The 27,464-nt window shown below is 45.7% G+C and overlaps 1 protein-coding gene across 2 annotated transcripts in view; it reads left to right on the forward strand.

The window, feature by feature from the left end:
- elp4 (elongator acetyltransferase complex subunit 4) overlaps positions 1–27,464 on the forward strand; it is a 66,280-nt gene that overhangs the window by 23,742 nt on the left and 15,074 nt on the right. For both annotated transcript variants that reach the window (XM_023818369.2, XM_072718123.1), the window contains 2 exons: positions 2,847–2,955; positions 5,480–5,586. In XM_023818369.2, coding sequence (XP_023674137.1) covers positions 2,847–2,955; positions 5,480–5,586 — 216 coding nt within the window. The remainder of the gene's footprint in view (positions 1–2,846; positions 2,956–5,479; positions 5,587–27,464) is intronic.

Consider the following 27,464-nt stretch of genomic DNA (forward strand, 5'->3'; position numbering starts at 1 on the left):
AACTGGAAGCTTCCTCTGACTCGCCCGTGCCGCAGCCGACCTCCTGGTTTAATAATAGCCGGCAATGCTTCTCCTCCTCGAGCAGGGAGCGGTCCGGGGGGGACCTGGGAACGGCGACCAAATGGCAGCCAACGTGTCCTAGGCTGGACCCTTCTGGAAGGGCTGGAGCGGGAGCCTGTCGGCAGCCAGGTTTCAGATGGGAACAGTGGGGGAAAGGAGCTCCTCCACCCTGCTCTGGGAGCTGGTGGGCGGCCAAGAGCCCGGTCACAAAGGGCTGGGACAGAAGGCAGCGATGCCGCCGACTTACTCAGGCGGCCCCGCTAGTCGCCATTTAGGCAGCGCTTTGTATGGCTTACGGCTTTAGCCAGTCTATTCGCCATCGAGTGTCTGAGCTCACGCCGTAGTGGCCACAAGTGTGCTACAGGTTAAATGAACCAAATGTATTGCCAGTTATTTAATTGTGGCTTAATAAATACATCACGTCAAAACAAAAAAATAAAGCATAACCCTTTTATTGTCTGTGAGTATGAATCAAAATGAACCAAAATGGCATGCTTACTACCTGTAAGGTTTGTGTCGATTATTCCAGGCCTGGTTGAGTGCAGGGTGGCTGGGTTTGTCACTGTGATGTCTGCAGTCTCCTGCACAGCGGCTCGCTGTAATGAGACGACGTCGCAAGTGTGTTTTAAAGTAGGACAAAAAAGATTTTGTTATTAAAATTGCATTAGGCCTGGGCTGCTAGTAAGGAGATGGGAAGTATGTAAAATATTGAAGAGGAGACTTATGAATAATAAAGGTTTCTCGGCCTCGGTGCTAGTGACAGAGCATCGGACGACCTGACCAGCAGAGGGAGCACTCTCCTGCCTTCCTCTCTGGCTCGCTCGGTCCCGGCACCATCCCACCTGCCCGTGTCCTTTCCTGGCCAGACCTCCATCTGGAGCCGGGTCTGGCTGTCTGCTTGCCCTGTCAGCCTGTCATCTCCGATGGAGCACAGGATTAGCTTAAGCAGATTTAAATCTTCAGGAGCGCAAACAGCTGACTGCTCCCTTCAAGTGTCGTTTATACCACTATTTTGAATGGGATCAGACCTCAACTTGCTCTGAAATCCCACCCCCACGGTCTGACACAGGCCACGCACACATATGCTCACACACCCAGAGCAGTGACTCATAAAGGCACGTTTTATTGTATATTTCCATGGTTTGCACTGTGTGTACAGTGTTTTTGAGGTCTGCCTTTGCACTCCCTGTATGTGCATGGAAGCATCATTAATAAAACATTCAAATTTATCAGGGTATCCATGCAGCATTTAAAGTGACGTGTGTTAAAGCAGCGGACATTCCGGTTTTGGGGCTTTGGTTTGCTTCTTTAATGACTGATCATGAGCAACATTGTACTTGAGGGGAAATGACAGCCTGGGATCTTCTCATGACCATCTAGCAGTCAATTAGACACAGTCAGCGGGGTCAGCACCAGGTGGGGGGCTGGCGCAGAGAGAGATGTCTGTGATGGGGGAGGGTGGGGGGTGTGAGCGCAGAGAGAGATGTCTGTGATGGGGGAGGGTGGGGGGTGTGAGCACAGAGAGAGATGTCTGTGATGGGGGAGGGTGGGGGGTGTGAGCACAGAGACAGATGTCTGTGATGGGTGGGGAGTGTGAGCACAGAGAGAGATGTCTGTGATGGGGGAGGGTGGGGGGGGTGAGCACAGAGACAGATGTCTGTGATGGGTGGGGAGTGTGAGCACAGAGACAGATGTCTGTGATGGGTGGTGGGGAACATGAGCACAGAGAGATGTCTGTGATGGGTGGGGGGGAACATGAGCATAGGGAGAGATGTCTGTGATGGGTGGGGGGGTGTGAGCACAGAGACAGATGTCTGTGATGGGTGGGGAGTGTGAGCACAGAGAGAGATGTCTATGATGGGTGGGGGGGTGTGAGCACAGAGACAGATGCCTGTGATGGGTGGGGAGTGTGAGCACAGAGAGAGATGTCTGTGATGGGTGGGGAGTGTGAGCACAGAGAGAGATGTCTGTGATGAGTGGGGAGTGTGAGCACAGAGACAGATGCCTGTGATGGGTGGGGGGGAACATGAGCACAGGGAGAGATGTCTGTGATGGGTGGGGGGGAACATGAGCACAGGGAGAGATGTCTGTGATGGGTGGGGGGGTGTGAGCACAGAGACAGATGCCTGTGATGGGTGGGGGGGAACATGAGCACAGAGAGAGATGCCTGTGATGGGTGGGGGGGTGTGAGCACAGAGACAGATGCCTGTGATGGGTGGGGGGGGACATGAGCACAGAGACAGATGCCTGTGATGGGTGGGGGGTGTGAGCACAGAGACAGATGCCTGTGATGGGTGGTGGGGAACATGAGCACAGAGACAGATGCCTGTGATGGGTGGGGTTCGCCATGTGAACTGTGGGCCATGTCTGTGATGGGAACCGCCCCCCCCCCCAGGTTAGCAGCGTGTGGGCCTGCCTCACAAGCCCTGTCCCCAGGTTCTCCCAGTGTCACCCCACCGCTGAGACCGAGAGCCTGGGGAGCGGCCTGCATCCATGCGTGTGTGAATTGTGTGATTTTCCGAGTTTTAATTGAGGCCACGGCTCTGGCAAAACGCACACGCAGCATGCAGACAGCTGACATGGATATAAGTCTCTTCTGTACACCTTGCTGATGCCGCTCATGGATCAGTGAAGCTGAGTGTGTGTTTGTCATGCCCCCCCCCCAATGCTAAGATAATGATGACCTAATTTAATTTTATTGCTGACGGCCTACTGACAGCTCTTTAGGAGGGCTTTAATTACCTGTGTGCTACTTCAGTCTGCCTCTCCCTTTCTGTGTTTTACAGAACAGAGCAATTATGGACCGTGTAACCAGGCTGTGTGATACGGCCATTGCTCTTGAATCATTCAGAGGTTCTGAGAGAGAGACCAACCCTCTCTACAAGGATTATCACGGTAGGAGACCCTGCTCTCCCCACACACATACAGGCAGAAATACGCTGGCAGGTGCTCGTTCATGAGGAAGGTGACGGGCGCATTCATTTTACTGTCAGAATTTCAGGATGATGTGTACAAAGTCGTGCACACACACACAAACAGGCCCTGCTGTCAGACACCCTCCACACTGACCTGAAGCTGCAGTGGCCTCTGATTTCTGTTTTATCTGTAAATCTGTGTTTCTGTGCCGGCCCCGAAAGCCCCCCCTCTGCCGCTCCAGCCTCTTTCCCACCCCCACTCTTCCTCGTTTCAGCCATTCAGAAGTGGACAGAGCTCCTCTCCCATACAAAAAGTGCATTAGTGCTGAGGAGAAAACACGCCAGCTTCTGACATGTTGTCAGGGCTGCTTAGCGTGACGCTGCTCAATCAGACGTGCTGCCCGGCGGCAGGGCGCCGCGTGAGCTGGGGCTGCTTCGGGGCCGGGCCGGGACGGGCGCTGCACGGTCGATACCTGAACCGGGCTCAACTTCACAGCTCCGTGTTGCCGAAATCTCGCAATAAAAAGACATTAAAATGTAACACGCGGTGGAGACGTGCCCAGTGGCCTGTGTCTCTGTGCTGCTGCTCGTAACGGCCACTTCAAGCAGGAGGGATAATTTTAGCATAATGTCCCCCCCCCCACGCACGCACACACACTTGATTTTTGTTTTATTTATTTATTATTTGTTTGTTTTGTTTGTTTTTTTTTTGCTGCACAGTGTGGAAGGCTGGGCGGTATAGTGTGGAAAGAACAGGCAGTTAGCTTTTATCATACTGCATAAACACGACTCCTTGTCTTGCAGTTTTTTCTTTTAGTTTAAAGTTTACTAAAGTTGAATGAAGTTCAAATTCAGTAATTTGAAAAATAAAATACTAGTGGAATGCAAATAAAAAAAAACTAAAATGGGCTGTTTGAGATGAGCGCTTTCATTCTCACTAATATTAGCAAATGTTAACCTTTTGTATTATATTAAATTGCATTTTTTGTCTAAAATCATTTTTATAGATGTATTATTTTTATATATTCATATTTTAATAGATTTACAATATGCTGTTAGTGTTTTTACAAACAAAAAACAATCCTAAAACAAGCCATTTAGACAGAGATGGTGTCCAGTTCTGAGTAAATGCAGGAGCTCCGGCAGTCGCTTATGTAACTGTCCTTCTGCGAGCTGTCTGTGCTGCCCTGCTTTTCTCAGGGGCTTTTTTCTGTAAGCCGCAGCTCAGGGCTCCATGGAACATGTTGGGCTCCCTGTCACAGGCATTCGGGCCCAGATGAAACAGTGCAGCACACAGACCTGGCCAAACACTCTAGTAATCTAGGGCAGTCATTGGCTGGCCCCTTTTAAAAAGGCTGCATCATGCCCCTCTCCCCCTCCTCCTGCCTCTTCCCCCCTCTCCTGCCCCTTCCCTTGCTCTTTCTTCTATTTCCTCTTCCCCTACTTCTGCCTCTCCTCCTCTCCTGCCTCTCCTTCTACTACTCCTTCTCCCCCCTTTTCTCTTCTGCCCCTTCCTCCTCTCTTGCATCTCCCCCCCCTTATCCTCTCCCCCTTTTTCCCCTTTTTGCCCTCTTCTGCCTCTTCCCCCACTACCCCTTATTCCAACCTTTTCCCCACTCCTGCCCTTTCCTCCTCTCTTGCCTCTCCCCCTTTTTCCCCTTTTCTGACACTCTTCTTCTGCCCCTTCCCTCTCTCCTGCCCTTTCCTCCTCGCTTGCCTCTCCCCCATTTTCCCCTCTTCTGCCTCTCCCTATCTTTTGTCCCTTCCCCCTTTCTTGCCTTATTCCCGTCTCCCACCTCTCTCACGCTTCTGCTTCTTCCCCCTTTCCCCCCTCTCCTGCCTCTCCCCTCTATCCCCTTTTCCTGCCTCTCCCCTCTATCCCCTTTTCCTGCCTCTCCCTTTCTCCTGCCCCTTCTTCCTTTCCTGCCTCTTCTACCTCTCCCTTTTTCCCCTCTTCTGCCCCTCCAATCCTGCTCTTTCCCACCTCTCCTACTCCTTTCCTTTCTTCTGCTATATTCTGCCTCACATTTGCAAAGGGGTGGCAGTGGAATGCAGAGCCTTGAAGTTTGTGTGGTTGAGCCCCTATGAGATGGGTGCCCCCCCCCCCCCAATCCACACTGTGTTTTGGTCTCTGCCCACTGGTGCAACTAATAAAATAAACCAGAGGCCAGCAAAACAGTGGGCAGCGTGCGAGGTGACAGCCGAATTCGCGTACCGTGTGCCTCAGGGGAGGGGGGGAGTAATGACCAGCACCGGGAGCACTCCCTCCCCCCCCCCCCCGAATTGTTGTTTATCTTGTTCTGCTTCATTACATGAGCATAATCGCGACATTTTCTTCATTTCTTCAAGTGTTGAACTCGCTGTGTGGGGTGGAATGGGGGGGAGCTGGCGCAGGGACGGCCACGGACTTTGGAAATTTTTGCTGAGTCCCCGCAAGTCAAGTTTACTCATCTGGGTTTCCAGTGGCACTGAGTCGTCCCTAATTTCCCTTTTGTCTTCACAAGGTCTCCTGCACGTGAAGCAGACACCTCATCTCAACTGCCTGGTGTGTGAAGCCCCTGACACAAAGGATCTGGCTTTTAAGCTGAAGAGGAAGCAGTTCTCCATAGAGGTGGGCCGCCTGTCTGTTTGTGCAGCCGAGCAAAAACGGTGTCAAGGGTATTCACGCGCTCACATGCACAGGCGCGCGTTTTGTCGAAACCATGGGATACCTCCGGTGTACTCGCTATTTTATTATTTTGGGATGTGTACTGCTGATTTCCATTGACAGATGATATGATGCAGAGCATTTGTCACAAACTGTGGCCTCTAAGCGATTTTTGGAGGGAAAGTGAAGTAAATCAGGATGATCGCAGAACAGCCATTAAATGCTAATCTATATGTATTGAATTTTGGATTCATTATACTTCGAAAAAATGTACATGCAAACATATGGATTGATCATTCTCTGTTATTGGCTTCAAATTAAAAGGGGAGAGTATTGATTAAATGTTGAAATAAGTTTATTTTTTCAGAGTGCAGTGTGAAAGTGTTGGTATTTCAGCATAATTAAAACCAAAGGGAAGTAACATTTAGTTATATGGGAATATTATGTGTTTCCCTTATTTATTGTGTTTATGATTTACAAAATGCACATAAACATCAATGCATAGAATCTAAATATGAATATAAATGATCATGTTGTGAATATGAAAACTGCTTAATGAAGGTTAAGCCAGCAAGTGCACATTCTTATATACTTCAAGCTGTTTGTGTTCAGTGCTTGTTGGGTCATTGTGTTTATGGCAATTCAATTATTTCGTTTATAGCATTAAGGGCTTTGAGCAGTATCTAAGGTCATGTGGGTTCTTGTTGATGATGTCATCAGAGCAGCACTCTTCTTCCATACCTCTCCTGATGGTGGATCCTCTCTGCCGTTTCCCGTGTTCACTGGGTTGATGATGTCATGTGCAATTGTGGCTCCTCTTCCCATGCTCCTGATTGATGATGTCATGCACATTCGTGGCTCCTCTTCCCATGCTCCCGATTAATGATGTCACTGGCATTCGTGGCTCCTCTTCCCATGTTCCTCATTGATATCACTCGCACTCCTGGTTCTTCCTCCATTGTTCCCAATTGATGATGTCATGCGCGCTTGTGACTCCTCTTCCTGTGTTCCCAATTGATGCTCATGGTTCGCTTTGAGTTTGTGGTTGCCGTGGAGGTCCCGACACCCCCCCTCTGGGTACATGGGGGGTTTGTATCAGGACTGATCCTCACTGCGCTATGCCCATGGTTTGAGATGATCCACGAGCCTCACCAAACCTATCCCCTATCCTGGGAGGGTGGGTCTGGTCCTGCCTGACCCGCTGGCCTTTGTAACTAACCACTTGATTATGCAACCTACAGGTCCCCCCCCACCCCCACTGGAGTGTTCAGAATTTTTTCGCCCTCTGCCCCAGAACAATAAATCAACTAGAATCCCGTCCTGTGACAAATCACAGAGCCTCCCCCAGTTAGCAGGCATTACGGCCCCCGGGCCCTCGCCGTGTCACGCGGAGCCTGTTAATAGTTAATCGCAGGGCTCATTGTTTCCGGCAGGTCATCCTCTGTGCTGAGTGCAGTCGCTTCTTCTATCCCAGCCCTCACCTCTTAATAGCCACTTAACAGCAGATTTATAAGGCCCATAAAACCAAGGTGCTTAGTCGCAATGCTCTTTTAATTACTGCTTGCAAAAGCGCGCTGAAGTTGAAAGTGATTCGGCTCCTCATTGTCGGCCTTTAAGGCTGTGTTATATTGCAGTAGCACATTGCCATAGGTTTTGTCTCAGGTTTTTTTCCCCTTTTTGTGGTGGGTTTGAGCCATTATGGAGTGAGACAGTCATTTAGCTGAAAGGGATGAAAGGGGGACTTGCGGCCCTTGAAAGGTGCATTCGGAGTCCTATGCCGCGGACTTCCGGGCCTCCGCCTGTCGAGTGGCGGTGAAGGCCGAGGGCCGCTCTTCCCTGATTAAAACATTGTACCACTTTCCTTAAGTACGTTGAATAGATCTAACACTGGTTTCGGTAGGTGCTAGTTTTGCGTTTGCTGTGTACTCAACACCGTCCTTCTTGAGGAACCCCAATAAGCAGGCCGACATGCAAACTAATCTAAGTGTACACTTTCAGAAGCGTGACATTTTTTTTCATCTGTTCGTTGATATTGAAGCTTGAAATTACATGACAGCAGTTTGAGTAATCTTAAGGGTTACCTTCATGCTACAACCAAATCAGTGTTTCTTTATTCTCCGGACAGTTTTCCGCGTAGAGCTTTATAAAAGGAAAAATCCATAAACAAAAAAAGTCTGTCTAATCCAATTTTGTTTAAAGAGAGGCATGTTAATTAGAGATTTAAAAAGAGCCATTTGACTAAATTATTGTCTTGAATCCTCAGAAAGACGGTATAATCCTCAATTGGGCCAATTAGCAGGGGCTGTATTTGGCTATATTGAGACAAGCACCCTGATTAGAGTTGACACCAGTCTAGTTCCCACTGCTGCAGCGGCAGGTATGATGGTCTGACTTCAAAGGCCTAGAGGTATCAGCAGGGCTGCTAATCTCCTGCTAAAGCAGCAGTGGGTCTTGTACAAAACCAGCTCGAACCACACAGTCATGTGCTGTAACGGTTTAGTTCTGGTCATGCTGATTGTCTTTGATTTTCCGACTGTTCATTAAAAGACTAAGTGAGGTACTCAGTAATATATAAATTTCTCTTGTGTTGTATTTTGCTTTTTCTCTTGGTCTAAGTTGCCTCCCACTGGAACTTGTGTTAAAAATGATGTATTGCTTCCTGGGGCAGAGGGGGGTTACATGTTGTTGTGCCATGTCAGTGCCACGTGAGGAAGGACACACACCCGTAGCTGAAGTGAAGACTGGTTCATGGCGAGTGAGCCAGCACCAGGTCATTGCTGTATGGGGGGGGGGACACACGGCCGTAGCTCAGCTGCGGACCGGCCCATGGTACGGGGGGGGAGAAAAAAATCGATTGTTAGATGCATTGGGATGCAGACAATTCTGAATCGATTTACCAATGCCAAGAATCGATTTTCTAAATGTTAATTAATAACGTAATGTTGACAGAAGGCGGAACTCGGAAGTACGGAAGTGCAGCGCCTGGTCAGCACCCTTGCACATAACTGAGACAGAAGATGGCTGTGCGAGAAATCCCACCGGCACCCTCTGCATTAAAAGCTAGTGTCAGGGAGCACTTTGACTTCTGTGAAGGTGAAGGGGAAAAGGACCTGGACAAGAGCCACACTGTATGCCAGTTGTGTCAAACTAAACTAAAATATTTTGGAAACGCGTGAAACATAAGAAACCGTATTATGCGTTTCCACCCAGAGGAGGAAGAAAAACACCCAGTTGTGGTTGCTGCCAAATGGAAGACCATGGAGAAGGTGCTGTCAAAGCTTCCACCCAGCTCAGAAAGGGCGAAGCAAATTACAAACTCTCTCGCAAGTTTTATAGCCGAAGATTTGCGTCTGTATTCAGTCATTGAGAACCAGGGCTTTTGCACTATGTTGTGCACTTAGGAGTCAAGAGGCAACATCACATCTGGAAGATTTTATCACTGATGAGTGGCTGAAGTCGCCTTTACGTCCACAAGCATTATTTTTGTATGAAAGTATTTGTTTACTACAAGTATATGCTGCTACAGGCACACATTTTTTTAATTTTTTTTTGCAGTGCTGAGTTATATGCTGGCTAATGTAACCTTCCAGTTGACTTGCCACATCTCTTTCCTCTGTTTTATCAATAAAAGATATTGGAAATAAATTCATTATGGATCATTACAAATACTTTCCTTTGAAAGTTCCAAGTGAGGAAAAAAGAAATCCTGGATAGAAGAAAATATGCATCAAGAAGCATCAATAATCATTTTATCATTGCATCGAATTGAACTGTGAGGTTCCTAGAGAGTCGCAACCCTAGTGAATGGGCCAGCGCCAGGTTAGTTACACTGAATTCTATGGCAGGTTGCTTTTGTCTTTTAAAAGGTGTATAAATACGAGATGTCAGAGTCCCTTCAGCCATTGGCAAAAGGGGGATTTTCCATGAAGAAGAAGAAAAAAAAAAGTTGGTCCACTCCCAACATGATTACATAAGGCCTATCCTCTGGCGCTGCTGTGATTGGCCAGCACTGTGCAGCAAACTGTCATGCTACCATCCCCAGAACAGCCTGCGGCTCGCAGAGTTTCACTCCAAATGATGGAAGCTGCCATCTTGCTGACTTTCCCTTGGGCACCTGGGAAGGCCTGCTTACTCTGCGTGTTTCAGCCATGTTTCTACTGGCTCAGTCCTCTGACAAGGGCGGAGATCAGATCCACTGACGATCATTTGGCACGTGAATGCTTACTCCCCCTCCCTCTGAAGATGAGGCCTGGGGAGCTTTCAGCTTGTGGCAACTAAGTGATAATCGCAATTCTATCCGTAGCAAGACAAGCCCTCTGACATGAGACTGACAGCCTCACCTCAGAGTGGTGCTTTGTGGCAACAACGGGTATTTGCATTGTGGAGCTATTCTGAATGACAATAAAGGAATATAAGGCGCTTTCCCACTGGAACCCTATCAAGAACCAGTAACTTCTCTTGCGTTCACACTGCAGGAATTTTTAGTTCCTTGGAGGCAGTTCCTGAACCTTTTTTGTAGTCCCTACTCCAGAGAAGTTACTTTTCGCTTGACCAAGAATTACTGGGTGGGCCTAATAGTGATAAACGTTGTTCATTGGTTGACCACCGGCGCTAACTTATGCGGAGATGCAAGGAAATAAAAGGGAATAAAAGTACCGGAGCAAAAATTTGAGCCGATGGAATTATTTTTGTAACGGAATTACATTGTTTTCATGAATACATTTTTTTGCTTGTGTCTCCATGTTTCTGCACTGTAAAATTCAATCGACAGTTGACATACTTCTGTCTAATATTGCCAGTGCCGGTGGTGAAACCTGCCAGTGCCTATTAGTAGAATAATGTTACATGGTTCTGTTATTCTGTGGGAAACAAACGTTCGATCTTCTGGCCAGATTTAATAATAAATTATAAATGTAGAGTATATAAATAAAATGTCCCCTATTTTTGGACTGCACAATCGATCCCCCCAGTAGCTACCAAAACAATGTGTTCATCCTCCACTGTTTTAGGGTGGCAATATAGGTTCAGATTGAAATTATGTGTGAAGTTTATCCTATGAGCTTTTTGTGCCTCCCATGCTTATTTAGCACAAAATTCCTGCTGTGTGGAACACGACATACAAAAGTGTCCAGGAACGCGAAAGGTTCCCAGGAACGTGGATCCGGTAACCAAGTTCCCGAACTTTGGTGAGAAAGCGCCTTTAGTGCAGTCTCATCAGCCGTTGATACCATCAGGGAACCTTCTGGAAGAAGCCCTCAGAATTAGTTCTTACTATAAAAATCAGGCTGCAAAGCTGTGTGCCAGTACAGAATGGCAGCTGAGAATGGCCTTTCATTGAAATTCTGCCTCACATTACTGGGGATTTCAATGTCTGTCGCTTTTATGACCGTGTTTCTCACATGTGAACCGAAACAAAGTGCAAATTATACATCATGACTGTACAAATTTACAGTTCTTGCTCAAAGGCTTGAAAAGTTCAGCAACCAGTTTATGTATGGTTGTTAACCAAGGAGCCCAGGGGTAGAATTAACCTAAGACCCTGTTTAGGCAGGTAGACAGTGAGGTGTGAAGCCGTGAGATTAGCACCTTTCTCCTTGTCTATCATTTTTTTCGCATAGCAATGACTTCACCTAGGTCAACTGGAGGACTCAGGCAGAAGTGCAAAAGGTAAGCAATTAAATGGTATTTATGCACTCTTGACTCTCCAAAACTGTGGTGAATGCAGAGGTTAAGACGTTAACTCCCTTCTTGATGGTTTTTGTCAAGCTGAACTTTCAGTTGCATGGCTGCGTTTGTGATTGTTCAGATCACTGTGGCTCGGGAGCTTAGCCTGGAAATGCTTAGGTGCTGAAAATGTAGCTACCGGCCAGTGCCTTCTATGAATTAATTTCTAGTTTGACTTTACATTACTGTCTTCTCTTAAAAATGAAAATAGGATTAGGGTTTGCTTGATTATGGCAGAAACCACAATCGCAATTATTTTGCTCTGTAATGAGATCACAATTCTTTACACAATTATACAATTGACTTTGAAAACAATTATTGATAAGTTTATTGAAACTTTAGAAAAAATACTTGTCTTTTAAATGTGTGAATTTCCTTGAACTCTAAATATAATTCAAGTGAGAAACAAATAAAAAGGGGCTGGAATGGAGCTGGAATGGGGTGTGCTGGACCCATTTTGTCTTGTAACTCAAGACAAAATGGGAGCATCATTGGAAAACAAAATGGGGCACAATAATACTTTCATCTCAAATATTTTGTTTTGATAATCATCGGAAGCCAAAATAATTAAATTAAAATTCGATTAATTGCCCAGCTCAACACAGGATCTGCTTTTGTTTTGAAATTTTTAATTTGCCTTCCCTGCTGCATTTTGTTAGTGTTTTTGTTACCCTCCGTTTCCATACAGACTGAGCTTAATTGTATCAGAGATTCAGACCATGGCCCTGCTGTTAGCTGGGACCAGCTCTTTTTGCTATTTTGTGAGAGAGTGTCAGGCCAGCATCCTCCTGTAGGTGGAAATTTAAGCTGAATGGTGTTGGCATCAGCTTACCAGGTGTGCGGGAGAACAAGGGAGAGCGAGAAACTGCAATGATTTTATGCCTTTGAATTTTAAAATATTTTGCTCTTTAACAATTCTAATGTTGAGGAAATGAGTGTTGATTGAAGAATTTTTATTTGTCACCTCAAAGTATATAATCAGACTATAGCTGCAGAGAAATGAAAGGGCGTCAACTCTGCCATAACACATAAGGTAATGATAAAAAAGAACAAAACAAAAATAATAATAATAATTTGATAAGGATATACCAAAAAATTATTCAAATTATACTGAAAAAAGAAAAGAAAGAAAAGCTGAGATGTGCAACATAACATGAGTGGAATAGATGAGCAATAGTTGATATTTTATTGATCCATGTGATAAAATTCTCTTTTCACCTATTCCATCTTGCACTCCTTGAGACACACAGACACAAATACAGGTGAGAGCAAGTTTTGGGGTCACAGTGCAGGGTTGGCCCTCATGCAGCGGCCCTGGAGCTAGGGTTTTAGGGCCTGGCTCAGAGGGCTCGACAGCAGCATCAATCTGCTGGCCCCAGGATTTGAACCCGTGACCCTCTGATCATGGGCACAAGTCATCACACGCTGAGTAACACAGCGCTCCCCAAATAAATAAAAATGTGTGATGCATGGGTACAGAGCGAGTGCTAAATTATGACTGACGTAGGGGTTGTAAGTAATCTGACAGCCTGAGGTTAGAAGTTTCTCCTGAGCCTTTCAGTTCTAACCAAGAGACTGATGAAGTGCTTTCCAGGCCTCTTCCTGATAAAGTGGTAGTTGTTAGGGAATGATGTGTCCCTGCTGATTTTGGCAGCTCTCCTCCTGCACCATCTAATCTAAAAGATCTGCCTTCCTTATACAGGGAGCGTAATGTACCGCCGCCTTCAGAGCTTTATGGTCCAAGACAGAGCAATTACCAAACCAGTCTGTGATTCCCATGGTTAGGATGCGCTCTGATGGTCCAGAGTAGTTGCCTGGTGAAACCTTGAACCACCTCAGCTGCCTAAGATGGTACAGCAGATGCCAGGCTTTAGATATATGATTCTATATATGACTGGACCAGGTGAAGTAATCCGAGATACAGACTCCGTTCCCTAATAACGTGTTTGAGTCCACATTAGTCAAGCCAAAGCCAAGAACATCTAGGGTACCCTGTACTAATTATTAATGTAATTGTAACTTGACTGTATCTTGCTGAAGACATTTAAAATTGATTTTGGAAACAAAGAATCTGCATGGAACAATACAAAATTTCTTTCAAAGGCTTTTTTTATTTTAATAAACTCTATTTAACAGTTTGTGTGTACTATTAAGAAAATTGCAATGTTAATGAAGATAAATTACACACACAGTGTTCAGTGGCAGATCTATTATGTAACAATGTAAGATACCTGTGATGATTGGGGCTCTCTTTAGAGAGGTGGATAGAGTGTGTAGCGCAGCCTTAGCCAGTATTAAGGTAATAATCCTGCCCAAGCTTACTGTAGAGACAGGTTGGGGGGTGTGGGAGGAGTAGTGATTAGACAGGGGGGAGGGGGCTTCCAGGACATCCAGGGAATACATCTGCATCATTTTTGTCAGCTTCTTTGTCATTTGTAGGCATGCTCATCTTAAGTAGTCTAACTTTATAATGAATATATGGGTTTATTTCCACAGTAAAATTGCTAATACGACAATTTTCTGTTTGTTTGCTAGTGTTTAATTTTCACAAGTTTGGGAATCTATTACATTATACATTTATGTAACCTCACTGTGCCTGGTGATTCTGTGCTGGTGATTCCCTCAGCGCTCCATATCACCCTCTGCAGAGCTCTGTGGTCCCCCGTCCTGCAGCTGCCATAGCAGGCAGTGATGCTCCCAGAAAGCACAGACCCCACAGAAATGCTGCAGAAGGTCTTTTGCAGTGCAGAGCAGATTTCCAGTTTTTTCAGCTGCCTCAGGTGATAGTTGCTGCCTAACTTTCTGCACCAGAGTGGATGTGTGGGTTGTCCTTGTCAGGCCCTCAAAGATGTCTACTTATTACCGGACAGTGTCTAGCCAGCTAGATGGCTATCAGTAGATTATGATGTTAATCAAATTTTAACTGGACACTCGCCTCTTGACAAACCGACTTTGCTAGCATTACATACTTCTCTTTGTTTTCTTTGTAGACGTCAGTAGAATTTGAAAGTCATGTAAACCACCTCGGTAATGGATCCTTTGCATTATGTGTATATGTGTACTCTGGCAGTGTGCTGCTGTCTACTAGGTGTTTCGCCCAATATCGTTTATATATGCAAAGCAGATGATTCCTGCCTTTACAGACATGATGAGCATATGAAAAAACGGTGCGGGTGTGTGTACATTGTTGAAAACCATTTAAGCTAATGTAAGAAATGGGGGGGGGGGGGGCACTAAAACTGCATACAGGGTGTGGACATGCACTATGGACGAGGGAATGTCCATCTCCTTGGTCTTACTGCTATTCGGTGAGAGGCACCATAGTGCCAAACTGTCCCCCTCCATGAAAGTGGGCCTTCTCGTCATGGTTGGAGATCGGTCCAATCAGAGCGGTTGCAGATGACACAACTCCGAAGTTTTATTTGAACTGTGCCGACACAATCATGTAGAAAGATTATGGCAGCGATTACCGCAACCACCTGGGGTCTGAGAAACTTTAGGACCCAGTCCCGGAGGGGTGTATTCAGTGTAATGGGGACTGTGGTCTTCAAAGCTAAACTATAATCTATGAACAGCATTGTCATGCAGTTCCCCTTGTCACTGTCTGAATGAGTGAGTGTAGCATGCAGGATGTAGGAGATGCATCGTTGGTGGACCTATTTGGGTGACAGACAAACTGTAGCCTCAGTGGTCATAGAAAGTGTGAAACATAAATATAACCTTTAACCAGCCAATCAAAGCACTACATGAAATGGGAGGTCAAGGCAACAGGGCAGTAATCATTTGGGGTTGAATGTTTTTGGAATAGGGACATTGGTGGATTTTTTACTCCAATCCAAGGTGGGCTTTTAAGTTAATTAAAGGACCCCCATCACAGCTGTCTGTGCAGGTGCCCAGGAATTATGCTGCTACAACCTTAGCGACCTCCTGCATCGGCTGCTTTGGTGGGATTTTGACCAGCAAGAATTTGTGGTTTTATTTTGGAATGTTTTGCTCCCTGGGTTGGGTAGAGGTTGTATAATTAAATAAAAATGTGAAAAAACTCCATAAACCTTCTTACACAGAACCACAGGTTTAATTTTCCTGGTATTTTATACGGTCTTGTAGTTGCACTCGCCCTTTGGCATGAGCTGTGCCCTTGACATATGTATGCGTTAGGAGCAACAATGTCACTCTTCTGCCAGCAGCATCCGTATCTCTGTTGGTAATTCTGTGGCTCTGCTAGTGATGATCTGAGTGTTGCCGTCTTATCACTCCATTCTTGATAACAGTAATATGCAGACAGTCTGAGACATGTGAGTTAGTTTTTACAGTGAATACATATGTGAAATACTTAAAGCATTTTACAGTGTGACTGATTCCTTTGGAGCGTTTCAGAAGGCGTTAGGAAGACCTGTCGTCGTAAGTTAGGACATCGTCATCACAGTGGCCCATTATTTCTGGAAGGAACGCTTCAGGGGTCACAAACAGCGTTCATTTAGTGTGCTGGAGCACACAGCACTCACTGGTAATTCCTGGATGACCGGAAGGTATCACTGAAGTGTGTGTGTCTGTTTTGACAGCGGAGATTAGTCTTTCTCAGGCAATGGCATTAAAAGAATTTACTCTGTGGTGTTAATCTCCTAACCGGTTTATTATTCTGAGTTCTGACCAAACTCATCCTGCCTTCTGTGTAGCTGGGACCAGGAAACCTCATAGGCTAGCAGTTCTGGGCACCTTCATGTAAATGGGAATGAGGTTACTGCCTGTTGATGACTCAGGTCACCTCACTAAAGAGCCTATAAGCCAGCAGCATCAGAACATTCCGGAATGTCGGAAGAAGAGGCGTCCTTCTCCACTGGCACGCCCCGGTCACTTGCTGGGAAGTTCCAAAGGTGGAATTTTGATCTGGGATACGAGAGCTGTAGCTGCAAGCTGTTTGCACTCTGTCTCTTCTGGAATCTGGGCTAGAAATAACTTTCCCACAGCGTTCACTGTGGCTTTACTCACTGAGGCTATGGAGGGGGTGGGCACTGGCCCCCAGGCCTTGTGCGATGGAACTGATGTTAAAGCCAGCACAGAAGAAGAATTAGCTACCAAAATACCCTACAGTCACCTCAGTGTATAAAGTGGGTTTAGGGGTGTGGTTCTCCAACTCTGGTCTTTAACCTTTGGCAGTGATTAAGGATATAGTTGAATGTAAATGCACTTTTGCGAACTGGCCAGTTCACACATATGGTCACATGCCACTAATGTGGCAGCCTTTTTCTGTTAAACAAAAATTCCTCGTAGCATTGAGAAATAACAACACACCTTCAGTATCCCATTCTTTTAAAATATTTTTTCAGCCTCTTTCTTTCATTATATTATCTTTTTTCTTTTGTTGTTGTTATTGATTTTTTTTTTATGTTGACATCTCTTAATTTTGAAGTTCAGTGACCCATGAATACCAATTTGCCTTTCTTAAGAATGACCCCACCCCACCGGGTAACAGCAGATATGTTACAAGAGGCCTCTGTGTGATCCCTGTCAGCTGACGCTCTTTGCATTACTGCCTGTGACAGGGAGCAGCATCTCTGTATAAGCTGCCAGCTCTCCGTAATGACAGAGACACCTGGCATGTCCTGGAGAGGAGGGTACAGGGACTGCGCCATTAGAGTTTCAACCCTCATGGAAATTCCAGGTCAGAATTTGCAGACTGATACGAAAACATGCCTCAAACTCTCCCTATTCCAGTCTCCAAGGGAACTCCTTTAGCAGCTATAAGATACTTGCATGAAACACATCTCTGTATTGGCCTTTATTAATACCAAACTGGGCTGTCTGGTGTCATAGCTGTCAGATTTTTAGTTTGTTTGCCTTTCCAGGATTAAAGCATCCAGGTACGTTCTAAAAGCATGAGTATAGAGATGTATTTGAGCACAGATAATGCATATTGAAAGCCAGGGAATGTACTTTGTTGTAGTAAATAGATTATTCACTGGCAAAAATGAAGTGCGATGTGGACCTGTGTAAGCAGATCCGCCTTCTGTTTTGTTGGGGATTTTATGGCCCCTTTGTAAACCTGGGATGATTTTAAATGTGTTCCGTAGATAAACTTTGCCATTGTCATTAATGAGGATGGGTAATACTGACTGACATGTGCATTACGGGGGGAAAAGAGCTGCTAAATTTGTCAAAGCCGATCATTTCAAGCAGCAAAGTGAAAGGGCCCCTTCAGTGTATTTTTATACTGGTAAAAATGTTGCCTGAAACCATCTAGGAAATACAAGCAGTATCTGGAGATGGGCGGTGTCTGAAGGAACTAGTTTGCAGAAATGTCACAACTGAACTCACTGCCCTGGATAGGCAGCAAATAGGCCTCCTTACTTTGGGATGGATCTAGAGAACTGCCTTTGTGAAAAGTTGAATATATTAGTAGAATCAGATGACATACAGTGTTTTATAAAAGTTTCACAAATAATGTCTTGCTTTTTAAAATTGTCTGTTATTTTTAGTTTATTGGCAATGGCCAGTCTGTTCGTTGGTGCTTATAACGCAAATGAACGTTTCTCCACCAAAGTTCAGGAACCTGGTTCCAAGTTCCTGGGTCATCTCGATCAGGAACTTCTGTAGTTCCTGCCCACTGTTATGTGTCGCTTTCCTACCGCACAACAGGAACTGTGACCTTTATGCTAAATAAGCATAGAAGACGCAAAAGTTTTGTAGGTTAATTTTCTACGCAACCGGATACTCCAATACAGTGGAAAATTAACAAGTTTTCTTATTGTTAGTTATTGAGGGGGAACGATCACACAAATCACATTCCGTATTAGTTCAAAACCAACATTTTGCAATACTAGGTGACCCTGCAATGGGAATGTGACAAAAGTTCCTGAGTCCCAAAAAAGTTCCTGGTACCTGAAAATCTTCCTTTGATGTTATGGGCCTATCATTATTGCTATTTTATTGTTGGCCAGGATCAGCAGGCCAATGATTTGCATGTCTGTATCCGTCCCACTACCTTCTCAATGCCACAGTTTACTATTTATAAATTTTGCTAGGTTTTCCAAACGAGGCTAAGGGGCCTCGCAGGTTCGGTGCTGCTCACCATTCTTGGGGCAGGTTCAGCTCGCCCGACCCCTGCTCTCTGCACTCTAAACCCACTGGGTGGCTCATGCATGGCCTGGGATAAACCCTTCTTCACAATGGCTGAAGCTAATCCACCTCCTCGAACCGGCCCGCCTGATGCAGATCGGCTCTGACAGACACCCCCCCCCCCCCCCGTGAGCCTGTACTCCCAGCGGCTGCAGACCATCCCTGAGAGTTTTGGCGTCTCGTTCCTGTGCTGCAGAGGTCTCTTTAAGTTGACCTTAGCAGAGGATGGGCAGAGTCACCAGAAGTGACACATTTTTACTTATTTACTTGTGTTATATTACTGCAGCAAACTCCATTCTTCTAAGCTTTTGGTGCAGTAGTCCTTCACATGTAGGTTGATGGTCCAATGAAAACGAGATCTGTTGAAATGTGCCCTGTGGTGGCATCGCCTGGTCGTGTTTCAGGAGAGGCAAAGCTGGGGGAGGGGAGCACATGTCATATATCGCTCAATGGAGCAGGCTGTGTGCTGCTCTGGTCTGGCACCACTGACCAGGGTGGTAAGTCCCACTTGGAAGAGGATCTCTCTCCCTACTCTCCTTTGCTTTATCAGATCATGGGTCAGTCATCATGGATCCTTTAATTATTGTCCAAAACTTTAAAAAACCTTGAGGCTTTTGAGAATTGCATGATGCTGATCGCTCAAGGCATTAATGTTTTAGGCGGCCTTTAATATTCAGTGTCTTAAAATGGTATTCTTACCTTATTTTTTCAAGAAAGGTACATGTGAAGTTGTGATATGTTTTGTTTTTATTTTTCAGGTTTATGAATAAGGAGTATAATGAAATTACATTAAATGAAATTTGTTTATAGCTAGCAGAAACTATAGAATATTCGAATATGAGATTTGCTAAAACCTAAAATTAATAACATATACTCCCCAATTATAGCAGACAACAGTGTAGAGCAATGCATATTTTATTTAGTACATGAACTGTAAGCCTGTAAGAAAAAGTAATGTACTTTTGATGTGCAGAAGTCTGGCTTGCAGGGAAATCTGTATATTTAAGTGCATGATGACTAGCTGCTGTGATCTGGGTTGGGGGAGTTTCATTCCACACTCACCACTGTAACACAATAACAATAATTACAGTGTATTTTTAGTGTACTCTTCATACACAGCTCAACAACTCTACTGATACATGTTCTATGCTGATTACTATATTATTTACTTTGGAAAATATCGATCACTGCTAGAGTACCTTTTTCCTCAGTAGGTAATCTTATACATCTATACAGCTATACATGAGTTAGTTTTGACTCCTTACTTCAACAGCAGCAATGTTTGGCACAGTGCTATAGCCTACTGTGTAAGTTCCTTAATCACTTGCCAAGTTAAAAATATGGTTCAATAACTTTGAAGTATCCTTTAAGGTGGCATTTGTGCAGTTTCCGAGGATGTGCTATTGCTGCTCGTTAAATGTCATCATTGATTCTGATTGGCTCTCTGTCATGTGACGTACTTACACAGAAAAAATAAATGTGCAAAATAAATAGTAATTCTGAAACAATGCTGCACTGTAACAATCATAATGAACTAAATCCCGTGTTGGGTATGGTTGCACATCCGTAGCGATAAACACCCCTGTAAATTTAATCTTTTTTTTTATTCTGAATGTCCTGGCAAAAGCGCCTTAAATGCTATGGGGAGGTTAAATTGCAAACACCTTTTCTGTTTTGTTCTGATCGTATAAGACAGAATGACATTCCAGCAATTTGTCCGAGTTCAGTGTAACAGACTGTCTTGGTCTTATCAACTACTCTCTCCAGTGTTGGTGTAATTTATTGGGAATTGTTCTCAAACTACTGATTCCAGTGATGTGGGAGGCTCTTTGAGCTCTTCAGCACTGGCTGTAACCATCTCACACCCACAGTTACAATGTTTTCAGTGTTGAACATCTACTTGTGAATTTAGGTTCCGCCCGTGTCAGGACATGTATTCGTTTCACTGTGCATTCCAACCCGAAAATGATGTACCGATCAAATACGTGTACCGTTAAACCCTTGTCTTTACTTTAAATGTAGACCCGAACTGCTCTTCAGCAAAAAGTATTTAATATCAAATATCAAATCGGCAAACAAATATCAATATAATATTGATTCAGGAGGGCTCTGCTAATTACCACCCCTAACATCTACAATGTACATAAATGACACTGGGAGTAAACCAAATTCTCAAGTCCCTAAACACTGGCTCCTGTAGAAACACCCTCTGCTCTTCCCTCACTCTCCTTCCTTTTTTTTCTCTGCACCCCCATCCTCCCTTCAATGGCCTGCAGTGCCCCCCAGGACTGTCCTGCCGGATTCCCCCCAATACGCTGCACTGCCACCTGAGAAGACATCCCCCGCCCCATGTGGTCACTCCGCCTCCCCGCCCGCTTCGCCTGCCCCTTTCCATGGCACACTCTCCGCTCTTCTTCCTTTGCCTCGTTCGGCCTCTATGCTCTGGCCTTCCCTCATTTGCTCATGTCGTCCCTCCCTAGCAGTTGTTAGAGCCAAAGCTGTATGGCATGTGACTGATGGCATACGTGACAGGCAGAACATGCTGAAGGCAGCTCTGGATGCCAGAGTGGGGAGGGGGGGGGCATCCTGGAGTGTTACTCCAGCCGCGGGTGCCAAGGGGAGAAGCTCTGGCTCCCTCCCGAAAGGCACGGGGTTGTTTCAACGAGCCATGGCCCTGCCTGCTGACTAATCACCCGTCGTTCCACCACGTCGGCCTGTCATGCTGCTCCCTCCTCCAGCTCCCTCCCGCCCTCTCTCCTCTTCACCACCCCATCAGCGCTCCATGGCCATGGTTGCCGGCGACTGAGCATACTTCTGGTCTGCGTCACTCGCACCCCTCCCAGGGAGCGGAGGCAGCCCGTTCCCTGTCCTCCCTGGCCATCCGGCAGAGCCAGTGGACAAGCCCATATGGATCCTGAACGCAAGTCCTGTTCTCCCTCCCGTTTGAACTCCGCGGCCTTCATATAGCACAGAAACCAAAGCGCTGTAAGTCTGCCATGGTATCTGAAGTGAACAGTCATGGCCGTGCAAAATCGTGCAACTGTGACAACCTCATTTCCCCACACTTTCCCTGTAACCTGGTTAAACCTAGGCCAGTTGTGTCAGTCTTCCTAATGATGGAACCCTTTACATTTTTGTAGTTGTGCAATTGTAGAGTGTTATCAGAGTAGCTTTGTGGAGAGCTTGAGGTGGTGATGATGCAGATTGACTTTCACTGCAGACTGATGGAGCATCAAAGCCTCCTGGTCATGTAGTGCCATGGTACTGAGCCCGCTGGAGAGAACACTGGCAAGACGTCACATTATGTAATGGGCCAAAAACTTGACAAAAGCAGACAAGTGCTGCACTGTTCTTCACCAAAGGCTATGTTGTCTGTAAGGAACAGCGCCAGTGTTCCCTCACTTCCTGTTGTACTTATGACTTCATAAAGTGCCTGAATTGTCTCAGAATTATTTATTCAATATCATCCCCTGGCTGGGGAAAATTGGTCCCCGCTTTAGGCAACACACCAAACTTCTTAATGGACACATTTGAAGAAAATATGATGTGTCTTAATTATCAGTAATGAAGCAGGAATAAGCTGCTCACTTAGATATAATATATTAAATGACCTTTTTGGCTTGGCTAAGTGATAAAAGGTATCAGTTTCATGAATTATGCCTCATTTAGCTTCTGGTCTTTGTGTTGGATAATGTTTGGAGGACGAGTTTTAAAGCTGTTCCGTGTATTAACCTGATTTACAGTTTCAGTGCCGCTACATCGTTCTGCTCTGCTGAATGAGTCTCTGCTCCCTTTTATCTCGGGCTTCTTATTAGGGCAGATAACACTGTGCTGAGGCCTCTTCCCCTCATTTCCCCGGACTGTTTAATCACCAAAGCCGAGGCTGGCTGCCGCGGGCGCGACTCTGACGGATGCTCTGCCGTCCGGCCCCTTATGGCTTCCCCGTCCATCGTTGTTTTCGACGCGCTTATGCTGGTCTGTGGCGGTTAGGTGGGGGCATCCTGTTGGCTCTAGCCTTCCTCATCCTTCCCTCTGGCTGCAGTCTGCATACAGCTTTTCTTAACGTTTGACCTCCAGTCCTACTTTCTGTGCTGTACGAGGGGATGTGGGATGCCATCGCTAGGCAGGGGCCTCGAGACAGAAGACTGTGGAAGGAGGCAGTGGTGCAAGGTGCCCCGCTGCCCTGGGACCTGCAGTGACTCTCCTGGCCCCTTATTAATATAAACATTAATATTAATTGAGGACTCAGTAATATCCACTTTGCCTGTAGAGCCACTTGATTATCCCTGATTGTTCAGTGGTGGTGTTCCTCCTGAACACCTCTGTAACACCACCTCATGAAATGAGACAGGTCTCCTCAGTACCCCTGGCTACCAGCCACTTCAATCCTACTCGCTACCAGACTCCCTGATTATCCCAGCTACTCGCTGCCTCAGTACCCCTAGCTACCCACCTCCTCATAACTCCTTACTACCCACCTCCTCATTCCTCCTTACTACCCACCTCCTCATTCCTCCTTACTACCCACCTCCTCATAACTCCTTACTACCCACCTCCTCATAACTCCTCGCCACCGGCTTCCCTGGTTGCCTCGGCTTCCTCAATGCCTCTCATTGCCTCCTCATTCCTCCTTATGACCTACTTTCCCGTAACTCCTCGCTAACCGCCACCTCGTTACCCCTCGTTACCTACTTCCCTGGTTGCCCCGGTTGCCTAGGTACCCCTCGTTCCCAGCCTCTGCATTCCTCCTCACTAGCTGCTTCCTCGTTCCTCCTCACTACTGGCTTTCCTGGTTGTCCCAGCTGCCTCACTATCCCTCGTTGTCAGCCCCCTCATTCCTCCTCACAACCCACCTCCTCATTCCTCCTAACTACCGGGCTCCTCAGCCATCCTTGCTACAGACCACTTTGGTGACTGTTTTGCGGGAGTCAGTCTTGTCTGCAGTTTTTCCCTACAGGACCATTTATCTTCACAATGTTTAGGTAGGAATTTGAAATATTATCAGATCATATTCATAAAGGCCCCTGTAGCACCACAGTGGGCTGTCTGTTCAGTTTCTGGTTGAAAAAGCACAGCAGTGCTTGAGTTCATTACAGCAGGAAAATGCGAAATGGGACAATACAGACCACGGTGATTAAGATGTAAATTCTTTCTAATTAGAATGTAAATTCTTACATTCATATGAAGACGTCAGCTGTCAGGTTGCCATATGATATCTCTTTTCCCCATCCCCCGCCTGAATGAAGCCTTCATCGTTCATTTGTGGCATTCAAACAGTTTTGCCATCCTTTTGTTCTTTGATTCTTGTAATATTCTCCCTCCGTGTTCCCTTTTCACATGACTTTTGTTTGTTTTGCCACATGCGTCCAGAATTGTTGTGTCTGGGGATTTCCTAGAAATTTGGAATGAGAATTGGGTTCATTCAGTGCCAGTATTTGCGTGTGCATCAATTACTTCTGCTGAATTTTCCTCAATGCAAATAGGTCCTCTCTCATCAAAGGAGTGCATGTATTTGAAATAATTAATTTTCCCTTAAAAGCCAATGGAAGTAATTTAATATAAAAAGGAGAAAAAATCTGCCTGGAGCAGAAACTATGTGGATCCAATCACTTTGGCGAAATATTAATAGTGCAGCCGCGGTCGTTATGGTGGGATGGGGATGCATGTTTTCCTCTCCATTTCAATAGGAAGTGACCCCAGTGGACTCGTAATCAGCTAAGCGTGGTAGCTTTAACACGCCAAGCATGCTAATGCCTTCCTGTATGTAGAGCGCGGCAGCTCAATTGGCTCAGCTTGCGCTCAGTGTCCACAGAGCAAGTGTTAGAGAGATCGCTCCCTGTCATCTCGTCTTTTCAAGTGTTTGTAAGGCTGTAATGTAAAGCTGTGTTTTCCTGTCCTTTCTTTGAAACCCCACTTCTGTTAGAGGCAGTCAGCTCTTGGGAGACCTGGTCAGCCAAAGTGTGGTTCTGGCGAAGATGTGAATAGCTGCTGTGGATCAGACTCTGCTGTAGAGAGCAGAGTCACTGTTTGCTCACCCTGCCCTGCTGCTTGTTAGAAACGGAGTGATTACTGGAGATAGGATTCTAAGCTGTAGAGAGCAGAGTCACTGTTTGCTCACCCTGCCCGTGCTGCTTGTTAGAAAGGGAGTGATCACTGTAGATAGGATTCTAAGCTGTAGAGAGCAGAATCACTGTTTGCTCACCTTGCCCCTGCTGCTTGTTAGAAACGGAGTGATCACTGTAGATAGGATTCTAAGCTGTAGAGAGCAGAGTCACTGTTTGCTCACCCTGCCCCTGCTGCTTGTTAGAAACGGAGTGATCACTGTAGATAGGATTCTAAGCTGTAGAGAGCAGAGTCACTGTTTGCTCTGAGGTACTTGTTAGAATTGGCCTGAGTGTGATGTCCAGCAGAGGACACATTGGGGTTAACTTCGGTGCTGCTGCTATGCTCTGGAAACTGGAGTTGACATGGGGGGCAGTGCAGGGTGAAAAAGAGAGTGGGGGCATTTTAAAAAAAGTCACTTTGGTGCATTTAAAATATAATAGATAATTGGCATTTTTCAGTCCCTGTGGCATAACAGTTATCTTATTACAGGGTTTAAAAATGTTATTGTGTTTATCTGAATAGGTTCCACTTCTGTAGATTAGTATTAGTCTTGGTGTCAACCACATTTTTTTAGGCAAGGTAGCAAAATATTTTTAAGCGACCTTATGATTGTTCAATCATTGCATTTTATTATTACATGCAGTATATGTTGCATCTTGCATGTCAACTCTCTCGCCCTTCAGGAAAATGGGTTTGACGACTATAATGATGATAATTTGGTTGGCAGAACACTGGGGCCATGTAGTTTACCAGCGTGGGAAGAGCTTACAGCTGCTTTAAAGGGGATCTTCTACAATATGGCCCACAGGTGCTGAATTAGGTAAGCAATAACCACACATAGTTCATGTGTAGGAAAAAGAAAGATTTAGATCTCATTTACAGTAATATCCAAAGAAAGGATCTTTATTAATAACAAAATGATATCTTTTTCCTTTGCATGTTATTTGGGCTTTTCCAGGCAAGTCTGGTGAAGTTCTTTGTTGGTATAATCCTGTCTGGTTACAAATTCAAAGCCATTAAAAAATATATAATATATACATATGCACAATACTTAGAAAACGTCTTGTGCAGTCAAAGAAAATGATGTTTTGATCTTCATGTTGGTGTTAAACTATGATATGTCTGTAAATCTGTGTTAGCTTAACCCGTGATATTCATCTTGTCATCCAACAAGTAACTTTTTAGAGAAGTAGCTTTTTACTTGTATGCAATATGGTTATATTTTCACCCACAGTAAGCAGAATTAATGTACATTAAATAGATTCAGAGGATGAAATGTCAGTCATTGCAGGCTGCAGTGAACTTAAATCTCTGTACGTTACCACAGTGCATAAAAAACAATGAAGGTCTGCTGTGAGGTAAGCAGCCTCAGTGCAGTTTTACCGAAAATGGACTTGCCAGGATTACATAGCAGGAGTAACTCAGCGTGACTTATCTCCCAGGGCTTTAAGCACATGGCCCTAAATCGCTTTACTCTCCCCTTTATCGTGCAAGTGTGAATCCGAAAAAATGTTGCATTGGGAACATCCAATAGGTAACCTCCTTAACTTTAGTGAACTATACACACTTTTTTATGTACACTAACTGATTTCCTTCCAGAGATCAGCAGCTGTGCTGTGAGAGCTCATTGTCGATCTCATTTGATCTTACCCATCTTATGACCTGTGCACAATTGTTTCAGGCTTATGTCTATCAAACAATTTTTAATTCGCTTTCCAACATATTTTTTTAGACTGTCAGGTTTCACTGTGAATAAAATGTGCTCTTGTTGTGTGTCGGTCCCCGACTGCTAAAGGGGGTTGAGGCCCCACTCTGGCATCACTTTGGGGAGGGAGGGCTGAGTGTGAGTGTACACACCTTGCCCCATCCCCCACAAGGAATTCCAGGTTGGCACACTGGACGCAGCATGTAGAAATGGCCAAAGGTGCCACAGTGCATTCCTAAAATGTTTCTCATTGCATGTTTTTACTGTTTGAGGGGAACAAAAGCCAGTTATTACTAGTTGAATGATGGTGGTTTTTCCACTTCATCTCTCATGGGAATTTTAATTTCTTGGCCTTTTTGAAGGTGCTGTTAGAGTGTGAATCAGCCGCGGTGCTTTGCGCCTATGGGGCTTGCGGGCATGTGGATGGTTTATCACACCAGCCCAAGGTATGCAGCTCCTCATGCTTCCACCAATTTCATATTTTACCGTCACGCTCTCCTGTCCATCGGTCTGATGGCCCCAGAAAGAGCACCATCTGACACCATTCAGCTGCCCACTGGTCCTCCAGGGCCTGGTGGAGGAGGGCTTCTCTAGCCCCCCCCCCAACAGGCTGGCCCCTCCCACCAGACTGGCCCCTCCTACCTGGCCGGCCCCTCTCACTGGGGCAGCCTCATGGGATGAGACGAGGAACACGCACTTTCTCCATTGTTCTGAAGCTTTCTGGTAGAGAATCCATTCAGGGTGAACTTGCCTCTAAACATCAAGCCAGTGCAGTTAAGTCATTTACACCAGTAAGGCCTCCATGGAGCCGTAGCTGCCTCTCTCCTCCTGTGCCCCACTCCATTCCGTCAGAGATGCTGCTGTGGCTGTGTGTTGGTGGTGGGGGGGGGGGGGGGGGGGGGCTCGGATGCTGTGCTCGCACCCTCTGCCACATTCCCCGTTTTTAATGAGCTTCACTCCAGGTTCATCTCTCCCTCCCCAGCGCCTGCTGAGAGGAGGATTCCTCCTAATGAAGGGGGGAAAGCCGTCTGTGATGCTCTGTGGTGTCCACACTTTACCTTTTCTTCATTTAACTTCATAGAAAATAAAATAAGGATCGAGCCCGATGGTTTGTGTTAGCTCCTGCTCAGATAAATGACATGGGAGGAGAGTTTATGTTCGGTCTATGGCCAGCTGCAAGCGTTTAGGCAGT

The sequence above is a fragment of the Paramormyrops kingsleyae genome, chromosome 11 (genome assembly GCF_048594095.1).
Source record: "Paramormyrops kingsleyae isolate MSU_618 chromosome 11, PKINGS_0.4, whole genome shotgun sequence".
NCBI classification, from domain to species: Eukaryota; Metazoa; Chordata; class Actinopteri; order Osteoglossiformes; family Mormyridae; genus Paramormyrops; species Paramormyrops kingsleyae.